Raw genomic sequence first — 21,013 nt, 5'->3', positions numbered from 1 at the left:
GATTAAGTCTTAAACAAACATGCCATGTTCTTCAAAGATGTTTTCTTCATACATCTGGTTGTCTTCTGGCGAACTCATGGTCCTGCAATTGTTAGTAGGCTCTAATACCAGATTTTTAAACTCATCTTTTACTGTGATGTTGCTATACCAGAATCACTTACGATATCTTCTGAGTTTGTTACTAGATCTTGTGGAGGCTCTAGAGAGTCTTCTTGTTCTTGTATAAACTTAAACAGTTTACGTTTAATACTAGTAAGCATTCTTAATCTAAAGGATAGGTCAATGTTTTGAGGTTGTTGAAAATATTCTTCCTCATCAGAAAGGATTTCAGGAGTAAGATCATAGATCTTTAGATTCACAAGTTTGTGTAATAGTCTTAATCTTGGGAGATCTTGGAAATTAATATTATCCATTTACTGGACAATTACTATCATTGCATAAGTCATATTTGGATGACTGGAATATTATGGTAATACCTTCAATGGACTAATTCCGTGTTAAGAGAATACGCACCTCAAGACTTTGTGCAGTCCAAGCCCAACACTACCCTTTGTCATCTGTTTCTAATGGGACTTGGGTGCTATTCAGGACCTCCAGGAGTTGCATGTCTCTTGTGACAAATGTATCCGAGTCTTAACCTGGAAAGAGACCTCTTACATGCCTCAGTATTAACAAAAATAAATTTAAAAATAAAATATTATTTTGATATATTTTAAAATAAAAAATAATTATATTTTTAAATAAACCCTTGAAAGTAGAGAATGTATATTTCAATGGTGTAAATTTTTCTAATCACATAACAATAATGATAGTAATGTGTTTGTGTCAAATTTAAAAATATTTTATTTTTTATTTTAAATTAATTATTTTGATGTTTTTAAATTATTTTAATATGCTAATATTAAAAATAAATTTTAAAAAAATAAAAAATATTATTTTAATATATTTTTAACTAAAAAATATTTTAAAAATAATTGTTTTGTTTTTTGTTCCGTGGGCCAAAAAACCAGAGCCAAAAAACTAAAAGTATCAGTTGATGTTTTCTTCTAGAAAAATCTAGCAATGTAATTTAATTGTTGTCATATAAAAAGAAAAAAGAAGGGGGTATGGTATTCTTTTGGCTTGATATTTCTGTTATCAAACTGTTTGAATTGGAAAATAAAATGAAAAGATTCCTAGAATGTTATTTAATTTTCAAAAAATATAATAAAATTAGTTTGTGTTATTTCTAAAAAGAAAAATTATTTTAGTTTGTGCTATTTTTTCAATTAATCTTTTTTGGAAAAGTATTATTTTAACAATTCAGGAATTTCTATGAAAAAATAGGATGAGCCAGCACAACCTCGCCCTTTTCCCTTCATTACCACAAGCTACATATCAGCTGAATCTACCTCAAGTTCTACTAATTTTTTTATAACCATCATTCCAAGCCAAAACAAAATCATGATAACAAACACACCATTCTTTCCACGCTCACATTCTGTTCCTTGTGAATCTACAAAGCATTATCTTAAAAATATACTAAAATAATATTATTTTTAAATTTTTTGAATTTATTTTTAATATTAATATATTAAAATGATATAAAAATACCTGAAAAAATTATTATAAAGATAAAATAATAACTATTAAAAAACATAATTAGACCATAATATCACATAAAACCAAATAGAAGCTAGAATATCTAAATATGATTCGTATTTATTGAAAAAAAAAGCTAGAGTATTTGTATGCATAAATTATTAAAAAAGAAATAACTCTTGAGGTGATTATATTGCAATAATGTTTTATTGTTCATTGTCTTTGCTTTTAGTGTGAATTGGAATAGTTTATATTTTTGAACTTTTTATTTTGATCCTTAGATATTTTTCTCACTTGATTTAGTTATTTTAAGGCAAAATTGAAGTCCACTTGTTTTTTATTTGTTAAGGAGTTGTGAGATTAAAAAATAGGATCAAATCAGAAATGGTGAGTAAAATAAGTGGCAACTTAGAATTTTGTAGAAAAAGTTCAATTTGGTGCCTCTTCTTTTAATTTTGTAGAAATGATGATTTTTCTTGGAAATACAACAAAATAAAAATTTTTATTTTTTAAAAATTATTTTTCACATCAACATATCAAAATTATTTGAAAACACCAAAAAAATATTAATTTAAAGAAAATAAAAAAATTATATTTTTTAAAAAATATTTTTAAAACATAAAAATATACAGGGGCATCCAGCGCTGAGCCACAACCAGTATCCGGTTAAAATCACCCAGAGAATTGTTGATGGAAGTTTTTGCAAAAAATAAAAAATTAACAAAAAAAAATATGGGAAGAGTAAGGCTAGGTGCCCGGCCCTCTTCCAGAAAGCCCAGCAGCCGACCTACTTAAAAAAGCACTATCTACTAGTTCGCTTAAGCGGCCCAGTTATCTAGAAATAATCCAAGGCCCATCAATGGCCAGTCATCATCATCATCATGGTGCATGAGAGAGCGAGGCCTGCTTTACTGAAATGCGATCAAACAAGAACACGCCTTTTTACACATAGCTGTATCCAGTTCTGAGCCCTAACAGAAGACTCGGGTCTGATAAGAATTTGATTGCAAGGGCCAGTAAAAAGCTGGGGCCATAACATTACACATCCAATCAAAGAGTCAGTTTCATGATGGGTTTGATCTACACTCTGCACATCACTTGTAGACTGTTACATAGCTATTCATTCCAACTTGCAGGTTAGCGATGCAAAGAAATGAGCTTCGTTGCTCTTGCTTGTCGTTGAAGAACTCTATTGTTCAAATGAGAGGGAACACGGAGGTTAACTTCCACAAGCCATGCACTCTTCCCGGTTCTGCAATGAGCATGCTGCCTGCTTCATGTCAGAACTAGCATCATCCTCTGCCTTGTTAGCATTTTCCTGTTCCATCACAAAACAACAAATTCTGTCAACAATCACGTAAAAATATTTGCTTTTACGGAAAATCCAATCTATTTAGGTAAAACTGCAAATCATAGTCTAAAATGGAAAGATTGAATATATACATATATATATATATATATAGATGCGCGCTTAAAAAATAAATGGTTAGTAGTGAAACCATGTTTGAATTTCTACTTCTTTCCATATTTGCTTTAGGGTATTTTTAGAATTATAATAATGATAGCGGTTCAAAATATTTTTTATTTAAAAATACATCAAAATAAAATAAAATTATTTTTTAAAATTTATTTTTTACATCTATACATCAAAACAATATGAAAATATAAAAAGAAAATTCATTTTAAACAAAAAGAAAATTCAAATTTTGAAGGATGCACTGTGTTCCCCAAACACTCTCTTGGTCTCCATTCTCAAAATGGATTTTGTACCTTCAACACTAAGAGCTATAAATGAAAAAGATTTATGGAACATTTGAACATGATCTAATGATATAAGGAAGAGAAATTCACATACATTGTTGAGAACAGTTGTGTTAACAGTGAATTTGATAGCATCTGCAGCAGCACGTGTTCTCAGGTAGTACATACCTGTTTTCAGGCCCTGTACAGAAAACATGACGAAACCGATAATAAACATATCAATGGATACACCCAAAACGCACTTTGAACAATCATAGCATAGAGAAAAATATGTTAAACTAGCCACATGAGCTCTAATCATGTCCTGTCAACAAAGCCATGGAGTAGGCTACGTGCTATACTGTTTTCTTTTCCCAGTGACAGGTTACGCAGCCTTGGTAGCAACATGAAGTGCAAAATTGATCAGGAGTGGTGCACTGTAATGAGCATGCAGTGTATTTATACTGCAAATGAATAAATATAAGCATCATACCTTTGACCAAGCATGGAAATGCAGGGAAGTTAGTTTCCCAAGATCAGGTTGCTCCATGTGAATATTCAGACTCTGACTTTGGTCTATGTAGCATCCACGATCAGCAGCCATGTCAACCAATGTCTTTTGCTTGATTTCCCACACCGTCCTGGTATCACACAGTAATTCTGCCTTGGCATGAAAAGATACAAATATGCTACTAAATATAGAATATAGACAAGATGAAGATAACCGTACTTATAGATAGCTTTTAGCTGATCGGGAATCTCAGGGATTTTTGAAACCGAGCCATTTTCATTTATTATCTTGTTTTTAAGAACAGGTGACCAGAGACCCATCTCCGTTAAATCATGAAGAAGGTGTTTGTTCATCACAACAAATTCACCGCTGAAAATGAAAGTGGTTAGATGGCAGAGGGAAGAAGAACCACACTTCACAGAAATCAGCCTGGTAAAGCAAAACAAACCTTAAAACTCTGCGGCTATAGATATTGGATGTATAAGGCTCAAAACATTCATTGTTGCCAAGTATCTGACTTGTTGAAGCAGTGGGCATAGGTGCTATGAGAAGGGAATTTCTTACACCACTTTTGGAGATCATTTCCCTAAGAACATCCCAATCCCACCTATCTGATGGTGTCACACCCCACATGTCCATCTGCAAAATCCCCTGAAAGAAAAGAAATTTTGCTCAAGTTCTAGCAATCTTATATTTCATGTCTTCTCGAGGGCATGTAACAAGGCATCCAAAAGAATATGACATAGGCAAAATGCCATATCTTGGGTGATTTCTTTGCATGATGAGTCATTTTGAGGAAGAAAAAGGAGCAAAAAGATCACCCTTCTCTATGTATTTCTCATGCATTAACAATATAAGAATGAGACTACTTCCTAGACCAAGCTCACCGTGTTATCCCTTTTGAAACATCTCTCAAATTCTTCTGAACATTAAATCTAACATTTGCACCATCCTATAAAGCCAAGGCATGAACCAAAGAAACAAGATAGCAGAGGTCATCTAGTTGAAAATCAGACACCAAGGCACGCCATCTTAAACGTCTCTGGAATACATTCACCGAAACTGATAAAGTCAGAGACCCTTACCTTGCTTACAGGGCTTCCACAATATGTTTCATAAGGGCCATCTTTAGCAGCCAGCTCAGAAGAAGATCTCAGAGCATGGTAGTATATGGTTTCAAATATGTCTTTGTTTAGCCTCTTTGCCTGTTACAAACAAGTGAAAAAATCAGTCTGGATGAACAATGCAAATGAAACCATATCATATTTAAGAGAAGCAAATTAATACCTCTGGTGAATCAAATGGCATGCCAAGTAAAATGAAGGTATCAGCAAGACCTTGAACACCAATACCAATTGGTCTGTGTCTTAAATTTGACCTCCTTGCAGTTTCAACGGGATAGTAATTAACATCTATGATTTTATTAAGATTTGCAGTGATCGTCGCTGTAACCTAAGACAGCAACAAAAGTTTATAAGAAACCAAAGTCTCCCGGATAGAATAATTCGGATTTCTTAAAAGATAAAAAGATACTGTGCTAATTATACTGTGCTATCTTAAATATATCTAGTGTAAGTGAGTTTCTAGAAACAAATGTACATCAGCATGCTTGTCACTATGTGCAACAAGTTAAATTTAGAGATCTACATTCTAACTAAACAAACCTCTGCTAGTTTTTCAAAATCAAAGTATCTGTTCTTTGATTCTCTACTTCCAACCATCTTGGAAGACTCTGATTCCGCAGGTACCCCCTACAGAAAGAAGTAAAGATTGTTGCGCATCATATTAAATTATTAATATGGTATGGAAAAAAAAAGATCTGGTAGACAAAACTATCAATGCAACATTCATTTTCAGTGTCCCACCCTTTCCATGACAAATCGTGGAAGGGCAACTGATGCCAGATTGCAAACTGCTGTCTCTGTTGGACTTGAGAACTCAATAACTTCAGTACAGAGGTTTGAAGACTTGATAGTGCCCAGATTCTGCTGGTTGCTTTTCCTGTTGCAAGAATCCTGAACAAACAAAAGGTCCATTTACAATACACTAAAAACAATGAGGAACATTGAAATGCCTATAGCCATGGTAAATTACATGTAATACCTTGAAGAGCATGTAAGGCGTTCCTGTTTCAATTTGGGAATTTAGAATCTCAAACCAGAGTTTCCTAGCTGAAATAATTTTCTTTGCCCTATCCTATATTCATAAACACACAAGTAATTGTCAGTTCCAGCGCAGACAAATACTTCAACATTTTGATACAAACAACCATCACAGAAGCAACAAGTTTTCTACCTCTCTTTCATACTGGGTATACAGTTTTTCAAATTCTTGTCCCCAACAATTAGCCAAACCTGGAGCCTCACTAGGGCAAAACAAAGACCATTTGTCATCACCTCGAACTCTTTCCATGAAGAGATCAGGAATCCAAAGAGCAAGGAATAAGTCTCGAGCTCGATGTTCTTCCTGCAGAAGGCATCGAGAAGAAAAGGCACAAGATAGAGTCATGAAAAATAAGAAAGGAAAATTCAAGGATCTGAATCAAAAAGAAAAAAAAAAGGGGGATCTTTTTCATTTGGAACTAACCAATATATACCCCTACTTAGATTAATGTCAATGTTATGTAAGGCCATTAAGTAATGAACATACCTTTCCATGGTTTTTTCTGAGATCTAGAAACTCAAAGATATCGGCGTGCCATGGCTCCAGATATATAGCGAAAGCACCTAATCGATATAAAAAGATTGGACATTAAAAAAAATAAAATAAAAAAGACGACCCAATAAATCACATAGCATAGACAAAATTTAACTACATTCATGCAAAATCACTCTGATCTGCTGTCTTTGCTTTATCCATAAAAAACTTGCACTCAAACGCATTAAAAAATATAAGCAACACGACTGAGCTTAAAACTTGCACTCAAACGCATTAAAAAATATAAGCAACACGACTGAGCTTAAAACTTGCACTCAAACGCATTAAAAAATATAAGCAACACGATTGAGCTTATACCTTTCCTCTTCCCTCCTCCTTGATCAACATAGCGAGCAGTGTTGTTGAACACTCGAAGCATGGGAACTATACCGTTGGAAGTACCATTTGTCCCCTGAATGTAACTGCCTGTGGCGTGGATATTATGAACAGCAATACCAATTCCTCCAGCTAATTTGCTAATAACAGCACACTCCTTCAGAGTATCATATATGCCTCCAATGCTGTCATCTTTCATGCACAGGAGAAAGCAACTGCTCAACTGCCATATCAACCGATCACCCAAGCCAAATAAATAACAAAATCACATGAGCAATTCATGTAGATTAGCATTGTTATTCAGATGATGGAGAACATTGATACAACAAACATACTTGAGGCTGGGCAGTCCCTGCATTGAAAAGGGTAGGGGTAGCATGAGTGAACCAACTTTGAGACATTAAGTGATAAGTTTTGGTGGCAGATTCAATGTCATCTTTGTGGATACCAACAGAAACTCTCATCAGTAGGTGCTGTGGTCTTTCTACAATCTTTCCATCAACCTTCAAAAGGTAGGACCTCTCAAGAGTTTTGAAGCCAAAATAATCATATTCAAAATCCCTGTCATAGAGGATCTCACTGTCCAGCCGTTCAGCATTCTGATACCAGTAAAGGCATTTGATTATTATATGTACATAATTTATACAATTCCTCGGTCACGGATTAATAGAAAAAATGGTTAGTTTCGCATGTTGTCCACGCCTCTGTTACCTGCAGCTTGAAAACAATAAAACAAAAATTAAGATGAGTTTACCTTCATGATTATTTCATAGACATCATCTGCGATGAGAGGAGCCTTCTGCCCAGACCCCTTATTTAAGTTATTATACATTAATTTGATCCTGCATTACCAGCCTTTAAATCAGTTTCATGTAAATACAAAATACAATTAAATCAAAACAAAACCCCATGAAACCAAATACTCACGTCTCTGAGAAGGATTTTTTTGTATTCTTATGCAGCCTCGAGACAGAAATTCTTGCAGCCAACTGCACCACATTATCAAACAAAAACAATCAAGTTCAACACAAACCTATCAGTAATCAACTAATCAAACTGACTTCAAGCAACAGAAATCACCACGTAAACAATTATCCCCGATCGATCAAAACCCAAACGAAAATCACCTCAAGCAGCCCAAACAACCACTAAAAAACACAGTTGCACTAAAACACGAGCTTGACAACAAATTTGACACGCACACACGATAAACCACAAAAATCAAAATTAACAAAACACCAGATTGCAAAAGATTACAAAATCACTGACCAAAGCATAATCAGGGTGATTAGCAGTCATAGAAGCGGCGGTCTCAGCAGCTAACTCATCAAGCTGGGTTGCAGTGACACCTCTATAGACCCCTGCACAGACTTTCTGTGCCACAAGCACTGGATCACAGTGATCGTTACTTAACCCATAACTCAATTTCTTTAATCGAGCAGTTATCTTATCAAAACGGACCGGTTCTTGGCGCCCATCTCGCTTGATCACGTACATGGTTGATAGATATATTTGAATTGGATAATCTGAAAGGAAGTGAATGAGTGAGGAATTTTATCGAACATGTAATGTGGATAGTTAGTGTGAACGGGGATGAGTGCTTATTTATAGATAGAGATGGTGTGGAGAGGAAGGAGAGTACGAGAGAAGCTAGTGGGAATTTTGAAGGATTTGAATTTGAAAGTTTTATGAGGTTTTTTATCTTTTCTTTTGTATATATATATTTTTGTTTATGTCTGCGGTTTGAGGGAATAATTCAAGTTTCCCGCTAGAATTATCTTCAGGCATTTATACTAATAGGGTATTGGGTTTAATTTTGCCTTTCCGAGCCTATGAAATCTCATTAATTTTTGTGAATCAAGCTTTTAAATTTCACTGTGAAAAAAATAGTAAAATCTTAATTAATCTTTTTGATTTTCAGTGCAGATAACATACTTTTGAGTAAATAAGGGGGCTAAACTTTGTTGCAGCAAGTAAACTAACCTTAATGTTGGTGATTCGTTGCAAGACTAAATTATTTTTTGTGTATAAGAAATCATATTTAAGTTATAAAATTAGATTAAAAAATATAAAAAAATTATTATGACAAACTTGTAAAAATATTAATTGAAACTGAATCAACTTGAAATACTTGTTAAAACCGCGATATATGTTATATAATTACAATAACCTGATAAAAAAACTAAAAAAAAAATTAATTATATAAAATAAATTAAAAAATAATAATTAAAAAAATGAGGATCAAAATCAACATATAAAATAAAATTTATATTTAATTTAAGGGTGAAAATAAAAAAAAATGAATTTAGTAAAAGAACAAAAAAAATTAAAAGAATAAGGCTCGAAATTGACATAAAAAATAAAAACAATATTGTAATTAAAGGGTGAAAAGAATATTAACTTTTACAAAAGAATCAAAAAGCAAAAAAATTAAAACTATGATGATCAAATTAAAAAATATAAAATCATTAATTTGAATTGAAATATAAAGTTGAAAACCAATCAAACTTTTATAAAATATCTAAGATAAAATATTAAAAATTCAAAATATTTAATAAATTAGGATTCAAATATGAAATTGAAAAATAATAAAATTTTTATAAAAAAAACCAAGACCAAAAATAAAAAATAAAAACTAAAATTAAAATATCAATAATTAAGAAGATTAAATTATAATATTTTAAGAAAAAAACACCAACAACAAACCGAACCACAATTGAACACATATCACATTGGGAAATCATAAATAATAATATAGTGAAAGGGTGTTTTTAAACGTTAAAAACATCCCATATGCTGCTTAAAAAGCATGAACTCCTTCCATGTGCATTTCCTTTTTATTTTTTTTGACTTAGCTAATACAAAACTACCTTTACCTTTAAGATGGCTTTCTAATTACAGAAAAAACAATGTGAAAAACTCAAAACCCCGCTTGACCTAGATCCGGAAATATATCGATCTACACACTTTATTTGACCCCAAGAGGTGGTGAGAGTCTAAATTCATTAGATGAATCCGCGATCATAGAAGAAAAAACAACATAATTCATACAAAGATTTTAAAACCAGACAGAACATGCAGGATCCATTTCCACCCATTGCTACTTGGTAACCAGTAGTCATTCAACGGCCATTGATTGATATGAAAGCTGCTGACAAGTGATTCAGCAAGCTTGCCATTTGTTAAGATTATCGAAGATCATTGTCCAATCGATTATTAAAAGAATCGGGCATTGCTTACAGAGGTTCACCAAAAAATAGATTTTAAATTTAAATATGTTCAGGTAAATTATAAAAGCAAAAATGCCTGACTACAAAATAAAAAATGAATATTTCATAACATTTTTTATCGAATATATTCGGCATTAAAAACAATAACTCGTAGATTTCCACCAAAGAATTTCTCTTTAGCAACCATCAAGCTTAATTCCTAGTTAAAGCAATATAAAAGGATGAAAAAAATTGTTCACCATAAGGTCGAAGCGTTGATTTTACACTTCCAATTTTAGCTTGGAAAATCTAGGGTATTGTACCATGGAAACCTTCAACAAACAGTGATGCCTTTTGGAAGTGATTTCCCCACAGCTATTTCTTGTTCATGAGAACTCGTTCACATCATGAACCTCGTATAAATAATTGTTTAAGGTCAAAGAGGATGATAATGATACAGGAACAGCGACACAGTAATGATCTATACTTTTATCTACTTTTGATTTCAAAGACAGGACAGCAATAAACCTCTTTTTTTTTTTTTTGTCGCTTCGCCATCGGTTTTTGCATTAGAGGATGTACATTTGAACTCATTTTCGTCTTCTCTGAGCTGTAGGGGGTAGTTTCTCAGATGGACCACAAGGAAGTTTCTGCCCGGTCTCCCTTTCAATTCTGCTCTTGAGCTCTCTGAGTATCCGAATTTGGGCAAGCTTCTCAGGAGACAATTTGTCCCAGTAGATCCCTGCAGGTTAAAAGAGTTCGTTCTCTAAGAACAGGAGACCAAAACTACCTGAACCCATTACAAGGTTGCTTTATGAAACAAACTCTAAAAAAAATGCAGTACACTTCAGACTTGAAACTACGGGCTGCAGTGGTTCACAAACCTTGAGGTTTGGGAATATTAGTGTTGGTGAAGATGACTTGGTCGGGAGTGCATATGATGTCAACGGGAACATCATGGATCAGCAATTTCTCAACCGGAATATCTTCTACCAATTGGCAGTCATGCACTGCAAGAGTTTTCAGAGTAAGAAATCATTGAAACAGTTAAAAGAGAACAATAGTTCAGTAACAATAAGCATGGCAACAGTATGAATAAAGGGAGCGTAGGAAATGAGATCCACAGTAAGCATTCCAACTACCGGAGGTCACAACTGGTGTTGAGTCATCAATAGCTCCCATATACCGCAGCATCCCATATTCAAGTTCTGCAAATCCCTGCACACCGAAATCTCTCTGACATTAGCCTTACAGAATCTTCAACTTTGCACTTCACATAGTAACAAAAACCATCTCCATTTTCAGAATGAAGGTTTGAAATTGTAGTTAAGGACCATATCCATCCATTAACTCTCAAATATTTTCAATGAATTGACTGGCAAAGATTATGTTAAGTTTATAATACAAGATAGATTGTATTATTACCTCTCCCTTGCCAAGTCGAGCCCCTGTTTTTGGGTCAACAGCGACAGAACCAATGACAATTAGATCAACCTTGATCTTCTCATCCAATCCAATAGGCCTTCCATGCTTGGCAACACCTACAGAGGTGCATGCCTCATTTATGGTACTAGGGCTTAACATGTGAGATTCAAGTATGGAGAAAAACCCAGTTCTCAAACGGGGTTGAGGAGTTAACAGTTTCTTTCCACCTGCGAACACCACGAGGAGGCACTGAGAGCTTACTCATAAGTTTGCTGCAAGTCATACTTACAAGAGTATGGTTTAAGGCTTCAATATGATGGAAGACTAACCAGAAAGAGTGAGAAATCTGACTTGTTTTTGTGGTGAATCCGGGTTTACCTTCACACAACTCGCGTCGAGAAACACCTCCAACCCACTCAACTGCCATGACCCCACGCCAGTAAAAAACCTCTTACATTCAGTACCCGTAAACAAAGCACAAGTTCAAAAGGAGAGAAGTAAAAAAAACAAAAAACAGGGTTGGCTCTTTTACCATTTTAGCAGCAGCTGAGGCGCCAACGAAATTGGGGATCCGGTGGTGAACAGGTCTGGGGTTCTGAGCAATATTTCTGGCCTCCATCAAATCCCAAATTCTGTTTCGGATGACCCATTTCCTAGCTTTGGGGTCATCCTCTGAACTCGTCTCCATCTCTCTTTTAGAAGTCTCGGCCATTGAGTCTCTTGCCTGTGCATCAAGTCTTAACCTCTCGGCCTCGTAAGCTTTTTCATCCAAAACAGCGTTATCGTCGTGGGCATTTCGCTTAGAACTTTCCAGCTTGCAATTTGAATTGAACAATCTCTTGCTATGAGTTCTCCTCGAGAAGAAACAAATTAAAGATGGAGAAGAATGGGGGTAGTTATAGAGGAGTGTGTGTGTGAGCGGAAATGGAGCTGCTATTCGGGTCAGAGTTGAATCCATGAGTAGGAACTAGAAATCCGGGATATGAAGTGAGATATGTGCTTTGCGCGTGGATTTTAGAGGAAAAAGGTGATTGGCCATCATTCAGTGGTTGTTTTTTAGATTACAGTGTAAAAAAGGAAAGGTAATTTAAAAAAATATATATTTGAAGTGTAGTGTTAAAAAACATTTATTTAGTTAAAAATTGCTGTATGAATATATTGTTTTAACTTCTATAGAATTAATATTTAAAAAATTTAAAAATAATCATAAATAGAACGTTCAAAAAACAAAATAACTAATCAAATTTATTTTTTATATGATTAGCCAAAATACAAGTATAAAGTATAAGCTAACACGATCAAGATTAACTTCAAAACCGTTTTAGCAATTATTGTTATATTTATATTATTGTCAGCCCATCAAAAACAATTTTAAAATATATTTCAATTTTTTTAAAAACATAATTTAGCATCATCTCACATGGATACAATCAAACTGAATGATGAATAGAAATATAAGCTGACCTACGTTAATGTAATTTATTATTTAATTTTCTTTTTTTAATCTTTTTTACTATTCTTTTGATCTTGCTGTTTAGAGCACAATTCCAATCAGCCTCTCCATCTTGAAAACTTCTGATGATGATGTTAGGGGGTCGGGAGAGAATATCATGAAAAAGCGTTATTGCCGAGGCTATTATGAAAATTGTTCACATAGCGCGTGCACAGACAGTGAGACAGAGAGAAGGGGAGGGAGGCAGAGGATGAAGAAGAAGAGGAGGCGACCTAAGAAGAACAGTGAAGAGCAGAAGCAGGAGATGGAAGGAGGGGAAGAACGAAGAGGAGAGAGTAGATGGAAGAAATCCAAAGAAGAACATTAGGAAATAGGGAAGAATAAATTTAGGAGGGGGGCTAGGAATACAACAGTAACGGCCCAATTAGCCTGAAATAAAAGAATTTACAGCAATGATACAAAGCAATCCCTCTCCAAGAGGGAGGGGAAACCTCTCTCTCCCTACTCTTCAAAACTGACCATATCTGAAAACAAGAAATCTAATCCTCTGAAATTAAATAAACATTCCTAAGAAATAATTCGTACAAACATCAGAAGTGAGTGAGGAAGACAGTAAATAAAAATGAAGGAGCATCATCCACCAGTAAAAAAGCAATGAACCGTTACAAGAGAGGAGAGTAGGAGCTGTCACTAACATGTGAATATCCTTGTGAAGCATGAATCCTCAGGAATTATTATTACCATAGCAAATCTTCAACACTGCTATTCTTTTATTGGTTTTCTCTAATGGACTGTAGCTGGGAGAATGAGATTCGGACAATTGACCCAGCAAGTGAAGTAGCATGCTTGCACACGAGGGCTTCTGTGGCTTCCTCCTCGGTTTCAAACAGGACAAGCGCCTGCTTCTTCCCATTCATCTCAAAGAGCTTGGTGTTCACGACGGTGCCATGTTCCTCTACAAGACTCACAATCTCATCCTCAGTGATGACCTGAGGTAAAGTGGAAAGATGAATCATCTTTGTTGGTGAGCAGCAGTATCGATAGTTCTTCGCAGCATTACGGTTGAAGCGATTCAGATTAGAGTGCATGTACTCGTGCGTATCAGAACCTTGAGTTATGTTTGGATGCTTTGAAAAGTTGACCTCCAATCGCTTTCCAAAAAGCATGGCACCCTGTTCCACATATGAAAGAACATGAATACTGCCCGTTGAGACAAGGTGATATGGAGCATTCAAGGACAGGAATTTATATCCAACAAACAATAATAACGAAGCAATGAATTCTGAGAAATCTTCATAGACCGAACCTTCAAAAAATGTACTGCCAATTCAGCTTGGAAACCATCCCCCATCTGAACAAGTGCATGATCAGGCTTGTTGCGAAGAAGCTTAATTCGCACTATGTTTCCATAGAGAGAAAACAGGTTGAAAAGCTTATCTTCATCTATTCTCTGGGTACAGAAACATTTTTCTTGCATGAATATCAGGAGTCTATTAAAAACTATATTCAAAAAGAAGAAAGACATCAGAATAAACTTACATCAGGATTTAAATTGGAGACAAGAATTGTGCACCTATCATTTGTCCCACTAATTCCAGGAGGCAAACCTCCACCAAAGGCAGCAGCAATTGCAGCTGCATTGGGCATCTAAATTTTCCAAAAGAGATCAAATGTAGTAAATTATATCATATCCTAGAACATTTTAGTAAGATGGATGCAAAATAAATCTAATTTTAGGCAAATAATTTATGTCTTTAAGGAATATCAGGCTATTACAGAAGGTAACATCTTATTGAGAATGCTATTCTATGAAAATTTCTTACAGAAAAGGTATATTTTTTATTACAAATAATTGTCATGTTATATAAACCAGGAGAGATGGCGAAGGTATTTCCCAGTAATACCTGATATTCCCCGAATGCAGAGAATAAATTTAGAAAATAGCAAAGCCAACCAAGAAGATTTACAAGATGTAGCTCTTTAGGCTGTCATTCATGCCTTGCCATTTCCTTTATATCAGTTCTTAAAGTTCCAGGAAAAAAAAGGGTGGAAGGACACAATGGTAAACAACATACACAGTAAGGTGTTTCCTGTTACAGATTGGGAGAATATAAAAATACTAATGCAGCAAGAAAAATAGGTAAGTTCGATGTCCCAGTTCAAGTTTCCTGAAACTGATCAATAGCATCATCACTATGACATTTTTTAGGTATCAGTTTTCAGGTTTCAACCCTAGCTGTTAGTTTCTGGAAACAAGTTAGCAAAACAACCACCTGGACATCAATTAGGCAAGCCATTACTGTAAATGTAGGAAAGGACAGAAAAAAGCGAGAAATAATTGTGGTCAGCAGACATCCTGAATATTACACATGGATGATAAATAGTCTGTATGGTGCACCGCAGCAATACCCACCTGAGGATATCCAACTGCATGGAATAAAAAAAAGGATTTAGTGCTCAATGAAGGCTAAGAGTAACAGATCATTGTAACCTCTAAAGCCAGCACATGACCTGACTCCAGTAGCTTTAAGAGCATACATACCTACATCGCCATATGATGGCTGCTGCAAAAAGAAACAGAAAAGAATTTAATTACTCAAACCACCTATCACCAACCAACATGAAAATACAACAAGAGACGAGTACATACTTGGGAAGATCTGGCTTTCTGTTCTGAAGGCAGGTTAGGATTAGTGAAATCCCTGTACAAAGGAAGATATAGTTTTCAGCAACATTGATAGGAAAACATCGAAAACATAGAAGTCAAACAAAGAAGCCATAAGACAAACCAATCACCTTGAGCTGTCATTGTTGTAGTTCACTTGCAACTCATCCAGGCTAGATGACAAATATGAAAAGTACATTACTATCACCCCATAAAAAAAAAATCAGAAATCCTCTTTCTGTGGTTACAGGAATCAGAACGCCCCCACTGCCCTTCCTTGATTCCCAAAGACCAGAAAAAGAGGATTGAGTGAGTGCGATAATAAAAATCATAAGAGTGTTCATTACATACTTTGAAAACTGAATGTCCAGCTGACAGCAGCCATCATAGATATTGCGTCCCTACCACAACAGCCAAGTTCCATAAACTCTTATTAGAAATCCAGCCAACTGCAGCACCTTGAAAGCAAGCTTCCAGGTAAAAGCAACATCTTGAATAACAAATTGAATAGTACCTGAAGAGAAGTCCTAGCCTGAACAGCACTCTGGCGTGACTGATATTGAATAAGGGCTTGAAAACCTAAACATATGCAAAACATTCATGCATGACAATTTCAAATCATACTCCTCTGCATTTTTAATAAAAAGCATAAGATAAATCCGCAAAGCACTCGGAGTAAGAAGTTAAGTAAGAGAAGCTAAGTAAAGAAAACACATATGATTCTCAGCTATAAAGCTATGGTACAATTAGAATGCACAAAAGTAAATAACAAAATTATTTAATGTAGGAACTACAATTCTTTAAAGAGAGAATGGAGAGAAAGAGGGGAAGAAGGAGAAAGTGAAACTTGAAGAAGCTGACCGGCTGACTTCTGAAATGTGACCATCTTCTCCACAAATCCATGGGGGGAAAAAACTTGATGTAGCACGTCCACTGTAATAGGATATTGCATGTGATGGATGGTAATTAACAGAATTCGATTTGGCTGTGCATCCAGAGAGCGCCCAACAGCAGACATCATAGAGACAGATGAGAGAGAAGAGGATAAATAGAGAAGCATAGATAGCGAGAGGAGATATAATGTGAATTATAGTTAGAAGAAAGATAGAACAAAACAGATCCTTTATAGTTGATGGTTAAACATGCAGGAAGCATACAAGCACAGCACTAAAAAGAAAAGCATGAGAAATTCCAAGGCAAATTTTGAGATAGAAAAGTCTGAAAGAGGAAAAAATGAACGTTACAGTTTATTAAAGAGACATAATTAACCTGTTATGCCTCTATACAGTTACATCAAATCATCTGATAACGGAATACATAGACTTCGTAGAAGTACTAGGACCATGTTATCTCTGCATTTTAATTCAAATTAAGCAGACATAGTGGATGAACTATAATAGACACATGAAGGAAAAAAGCAAGGAAGAAACAAACAATCCACAGTGATTACAGTGTTGGCTTCATATTTGTGTTTGAAGAAACTGATGATATCTCTCCTCTAATAACTTGCTTTCTGGTTATGAATAATCACCATTACCTAAAAACACCACACGACACTCTCCAACTTAATGTCGCTGTTAACCCTCACCAACCAATAAAAAAAACAATGCAACTCTCCAGTCATCCATCAATTGATAATAAAGAATCCTTTTCATCCCTGTAGCGCTCTAAAGTTCAACAAGGAATCATGGAAGCTTCTAGCTCCCCGCTTATATGGATTGCAAAGTAATGCTATCAATAATGCAACACCATTTGGTTTTTGATATCTTAGACTACAAAGAACCCACCTCTTCTCCTCGCCCTTGAGTATTTTGATCCATTGTAGTCAGTTCTTGATGCGATGAGAATTGAACATAAACATTCCTTCCCCTGCAAGAAGAAAATGAGATTCAAAACACATATTACAGTTATCAGTTTGGACCATTTTGGTAGCGGTATTTACACCTAAAACAAAACAAAAAAGGAAATGCCCTTGCAGAAAGTTCTGAGAGAGAACCATGTACAAACTTTTGTATACCTTATGGTTGGCTGAACATCTGTGTAGTATTGTAGAGCATTGATGGCTGAAGGAACATCTTGCATTTGAAGGAGAGCCTGCATGCATGGCAAGCATAACAGACCATGTCACGTTCCAGGTTCTGCAAAAATCTGATGTATTAATAATCACCACTATTCAATAAGCATTAAAGTAACCTGATTTTTAGCGCGAAGCATAACAAGCTTCGTTATAACCCCAAATGGCTGGAACAGCTGAAGCAAGTCATTCTGGAAGAACAACATAAGATCATCAGTGATGCATGAATGTAAACCAGTGCATAAGCACAATTCCATAATTCAGAAATGCTTTTGAAGACAAAGTAAAGGACAAATATTTCCAAAACTATTTCCAGTTAACACCGTGTTTCAACACATGCAAAGCTTCTAACTAATTAAGAGACAACTCTAGATGATTTCAGTGACTTTAACACTTACAAAAAACCGTCAAGAAAACCCAGAGCATGTAAGCTGAGTTTTATTCAGGCTAAGATTTTATTGAATAAGATAATCAATCACACTCTTTCTATTAAAGCCAGCCAGGAATTGAATTCATTATTATTCTATCCTTTTAATAATTAGATAATTTAAAAATGTTATGCCGCCACTCGGACTCAAACCGAGATGCTCTAGCATTGCTTCCTAAGAGCACAACTTTATCCCATATAGTAAATGAAGCTAAGCTCAGCCTTGGCTATTAGTGTCATCGGATTTAGCTCATCTAACCCATCTTTAATGTAAATTATTTTTTCTGCATATACCACTAGGGTAATAACATCAGGTATTAAAGATTGATGAGACAACACATATTACATAGGTTGCAGATTTTCTGTGTTGTCTTTCTGTGGTATGATAGAAAGCATGCCCTCGCATCTATCACATTTAGGAATACAACGCCCCATGATTCTTTTCAGAAAGAAGTTTTCAGTCTTCTTCAAGTTCACTAAATACTACCACACGGGGAAATTGAAAGGATGGTAACTCATGTGTTTGCAATTTTCTGGACAAGTCCTCATCATCCCATCAAGAGTATTGAATTTGTTTGGTTCATGTTTTCCAAGGGGTTTCTCCTCTATCCCATTTAGCATAAGGAAATATAAGACTTTCCTTCCTAGGCTACATAGAACGCTAATCAACATGTCTTTACAAAAACGTTTTGACTCATATGCCATCCAATTTCGTATAACCAAAAGGAAAGTTAATATCTCCAGGCATTAAAAGAAGTGTTATCCGTCTTTAAAGATCAACTTCCAAAAAAGTATCATTCCTCATGATACGTTTCAACAAGTATAGAGATGGTTGGATAAATACACTAATTGTTTCAACTACTTAAACCACAGCTTGTGATTTTTTTATTTGTGTGTGCGCGCGCGCATGAGAGAGAGATAGAGATATACTTCAGAAATTTCATGCCCCACGTTGCGAACATGGATAACTTTGGAAGGCTCGGTCATTTTCAAACCAGTCTACAACAAACCAACACACGAGTTAATCCATATTTTCCATCCTCAAAAGAAAAATTGCATTCAAAGTTCCTCACACGAAACGAAAGAAAAAACATTCACTTCTTCCTTCAACATGGAAAATGCTCACAGTGTAATCAAAACAAACAAAAAATAATGCAAACTTACTACCCACAAAGCAGCACTAAATCATGAAATGCTAACAACTTGCTTGAGAAACACAAAACTCGTTAAATATTTACTATTTTTCCACTTCAATTCATGTGCAAACCTTAAACAATGCATTTATTTAAGAACCTAATCATCCAGGTACAATAAAACACCTAAACCCCATGTCACTGAAGGATTAGCACAGCTGCAAGCAAAGGTCATGAAATTTGAAACCCTAACTAACAGCCCGTTCGGAAGTTGATAAATAGTTAAAAAAAGTAAAGCAAAAATATCGTATCTAAAAACAAAATCATCGTGCAGTAAAATACAAAGCTGCCCGCTTTATCGGATTTTCTCAGTTACCAGACAGACCCCTGCACATTCATCGAGTCCGATCGAGAATCGAAGAGAGAGAAATAGAGAACTTGCCTCGGAGAAAAAGAGAGTGAGGAGAGGGGAGGGGAGAAAGATCGTTTCGTATAATGAACAAGGAGGAGGAGGAGAAGTACTATGTAGATCGACACCTACGCAGGCACGCTGTCCGTCTCTGCTGTGAGTGACTATTGCCCTATCTCCGACTTTTAAAATGACTCTACTTTGGATGGACTGTCGAGTGACGAGTAATGGTGGACCCTCTCTAGGGAGGAAAAAAAAAAAAGCATGGGATCAGGACCCATATTATCTTTTATTATTTTTTACTTTGTTTTTGGGGGTTCGATTTTTTATTTTACAGTTACTTTTTGCTCTTTTTACATGAAATCCTTGAGATTTTACAGATGCTTTGAATTTCTGTATCGACAAGGTCAGATTTAGGGTGCATTTGAATTTGAATTGAGTGAAGAATGTAGGTTAAGAGTTGAGAGGCATGATTAATCTGACCCAAATGATTAATCATGGTATTTCTTTTTTTACGAATAGTGTTGAGAAATTTCGTAGGAGTTGGAGAAATAGATATTGCAGAAATAAAAATATGTTTCGATAAGGTAATTTTTTTTTCTAGTCGAATATTAAAGTTTTTTATTTATAAATTCTAACTTATATTATATTATTTCCTTAAAAGGGATTTTTAAACCCATCTTTTTGAAATATATTCCGACTTTAGTTGAGTTTTATCATAGGTTGTTTGTTAATAATCATACAAACAGAACTTTGCCTCTCAATTGTTGTTATTTTTAGAATGTTTAGATGTTTAGTTATAGTTATTTTTTAAAATATTATTTATTTTAAAATATATTAAAATAATTTAAAATATAAAAAACGCTTTAAATTCAACTATCAATCTAAATATTAATATATACAAAGGGCATAACCATCTAGTAGGGTTCAGTGATAAGAGTGTGAGACAAAAAAATTTGTTTTTTACATGATTTTGGGTTTGAATTATATAGTTATTATATTAATAAATACTAGAGATTTACATAATTAATAACTTTAAATCAGTCAAAATATCCATAAACTAGCTGAAGATTTACGTTAATATATATATATATAAGGAAATAGTCGTGGCTGGACATATCATGGAGCGAAAGAGGAGAGATCGAAACTCCTCGCATGGACGTAGTCAAATATCTCCTCATATTTTTCTATCTGGGTTTATTTATTGTTGTTTTTAGGGATGAGCACTATTAAACAAGCATTATCCGAACCAACTCGAGTACTAAATTTTGGAGAATATGTAATTTGAAGAATTATAAAAAACTGGGTTAATCGAATTGTGTTTATTTATTTATATACTTATTTATTTATAAA

General features: G+C 34.7%; 4 protein-coding genes across 8 annotated transcripts in view; all 4 read right to left on the bottom strand.

Annotated features, from left to right (window-relative positions):
* LOC105139497 (ribonucleoside-diphosphate reductase large subunit-like) overlaps positions 1-5,636 on the bottom strand; it is a 24,791-nt gene extending 19,155 nt beyond the window's left edge. Inside the window, exon 1 of the mRNA XM_011045958.1 lies at positions 5,602-5,636. The gene's annotated coding sequence lies outside the window, so the exon portion shown is untranslated. The remainder of the gene's footprint in view (positions 1-5,601) is intronic.
* Positions 2,570-8,690, bottom strand: LOC105139498 (ribonucleoside-diphosphate reductase large subunit-like). The gene is made up of 17 exons (XM_011045959.1): positions 8,135-8,690; positions 7,793-7,854; positions 7,620-7,707; positions 7,201-7,464; positions 6,848-7,088; positions 6,482-6,558; positions 6,128-6,298; positions 5,936-6,028; positions 5,698-5,847; positions 5,497-5,583; positions 5,120-5,284; positions 4,918-5,037; positions 4,281-4,483; positions 4,052-4,201; positions 3,815-3,962; positions 3,437-3,523; positions 2,570-2,899 (listed from the first exon to the last, which is right to left on the bottom strand). The coding sequence occupies exons 1-17, from the start codon at positions 8,360-8,362 to the stop codon at positions 2,801-2,803; spliced, it is 2,433 nt and encodes an 810-aa protein (XP_011044261.1). The 5' UTR covers positions 8,363-8,690; the 3' UTR covers positions 2,570-2,800.
* A 1,648-nt stretch (positions 8,691-10,338) lies between these two features.
* Positions 10,339-12,562, bottom strand: COG0212 (NagB/RpiA/CoA transferase-like superfamily protein). The gene is made up of 6 exons (XM_011045957.1): positions 12,032-12,562; positions 11,829-11,919; positions 11,500-11,726; positions 11,217-11,292; positions 10,959-11,084; positions 10,339-10,816 (listed from the first exon to the last, which is right to left on the bottom strand). Exons 1-6 carry the CDS (start codon positions 12,455-12,457, stop codon positions 10,665-10,667), a joined length of 1,098 nt encoding a protein of 365 aa, XP_011044259.1. The 5' UTR covers positions 12,458-12,562; the 3' UTR covers positions 10,339-10,664.
* A 753-nt stretch (positions 12,563-13,315) lies between these two features.
* On the bottom strand, positions 13,316-19,871 carry LOC105139495 (polypyrimidine tract-binding protein homolog 3). 5 transcript variants are annotated; one of them, XM_011045956.1, is made up of 15 exons: positions 19,694-19,871; positions 19,049-19,117; positions 17,811-17,882; positions 17,635-17,711; positions 17,405-17,486; positions 16,479-16,602; positions 16,132-16,196; positions 15,969-16,018; positions 15,749-15,790; positions 15,603-15,654; positions 15,495-15,516; positions 15,366-15,379; positions 14,492-14,599; positions 14,259-14,402; positions 13,316-14,124 (listed from the first exon to the last, which is right to left on the bottom strand). In XM_011045956.1, exons 2-15 carry the CDS (start codon positions 19,103-19,105, stop codon positions 13,723-13,725), a joined length of 1,311 nt encoding a protein of 436 aa, XP_011044258.1. In that variant the 5' UTR covers positions 19,106-19,117; positions 19,694-19,871; the 3' UTR covers positions 13,316-13,722. The 5 variants fall into 5 exon arrangements, with proteins under 5 accessions (XP_011044258.1, XP_011044253.1, XP_011044254.1 ...); XM_011045951.1 differs by having other exon boundaries at positions 19,774-19,846; XM_011045952.1 differs by having other exon boundaries at positions 15,366-15,383; positions 15,499-15,516; positions 19,694-19,781.
* Between the last annotated feature and the right edge of the window lie 1,142 nt (positions 19,872-21,013).

The sequence above is a fragment of the Populus euphratica genome, unplaced genomic scaffold (assembly GCF_000495115.2).
Source record: "Populus euphratica unplaced genomic scaffold, PopEup_1.0 scaffold202.1, whole genome shotgun sequence".
Classification (NCBI taxonomy): domain Eukaryota; kingdom Viridiplantae; phylum Streptophyta; class Magnoliopsida; order Malpighiales; family Salicaceae; genus Populus; species Populus euphratica.
This window is presented reverse-complemented; position numbering and strand designations above follow the sequence as displayed.

Bases quoted from the DNA above. Each gene is read 5' to 3' on its own strand.
- LOC105139495 (XM_011045956.1), bottom strand. From the start codon at position 19,105: ATGACCGAGCCTTCCAAAGTTATCCATGTTCGCAACGTGGGGCATGAA. The intron at 17,712-17,810 runs GTTACTTTAATG...CCATGCATGCAG, and splicing joins TGCTTCGCGCTAAAAATCAG to GCTCTCCTTCAAATGCAAGA. The intron at 17,487-17,634 runs GTATACAAAAGT...TTCTTCTTGCAG, and splicing joins GATGTTCAGCCAACCATAAG to GGGAAGGAATGTTTATGTTC.
- COG0212 (XM_011045957.1), bottom strand. From the start codon at position 12,457: ATGGATTCAACTCTGACCCGAATAGCAGCTCCATTTCCGCTCACACAC. The intron at 11,727-11,828 runs GTTAGTCTTCCA...TGGTGTTCGCAG, and splicing joins CAGATTTCTCACTCTTTCTG to GTGGAAAGAAACTGTTAACT. The intron at 10,817-10,958 runs GTTTGTGAACCA...TTTAACCTGCAG, and splicing joins TAATATTCCCAAACCTCAAG to GGATCTACTGGGACAAATTG.
- LOC105139498 (XM_011045959.1), bottom strand. From the start codon at position 8,362: ATGTACGTGATCAAGCGAGATGGGCGCCAAGAACCGGTCCGTTTTGAT. The intron at 7,465-7,619 runs GTAAACTCATCT...TACTGGTATCAG, and splicing joins TCTATGAAATAATCATGAAG to AATGCTGAACGGCTGGACAG. The intron at 5,285-5,496 runs GTTTGTTTAGTT...TTGCTGTCTTAG, and splicing joins ATTTTGAAAAACTAGCAGAG to GTTACAGCGACGATCACTGC.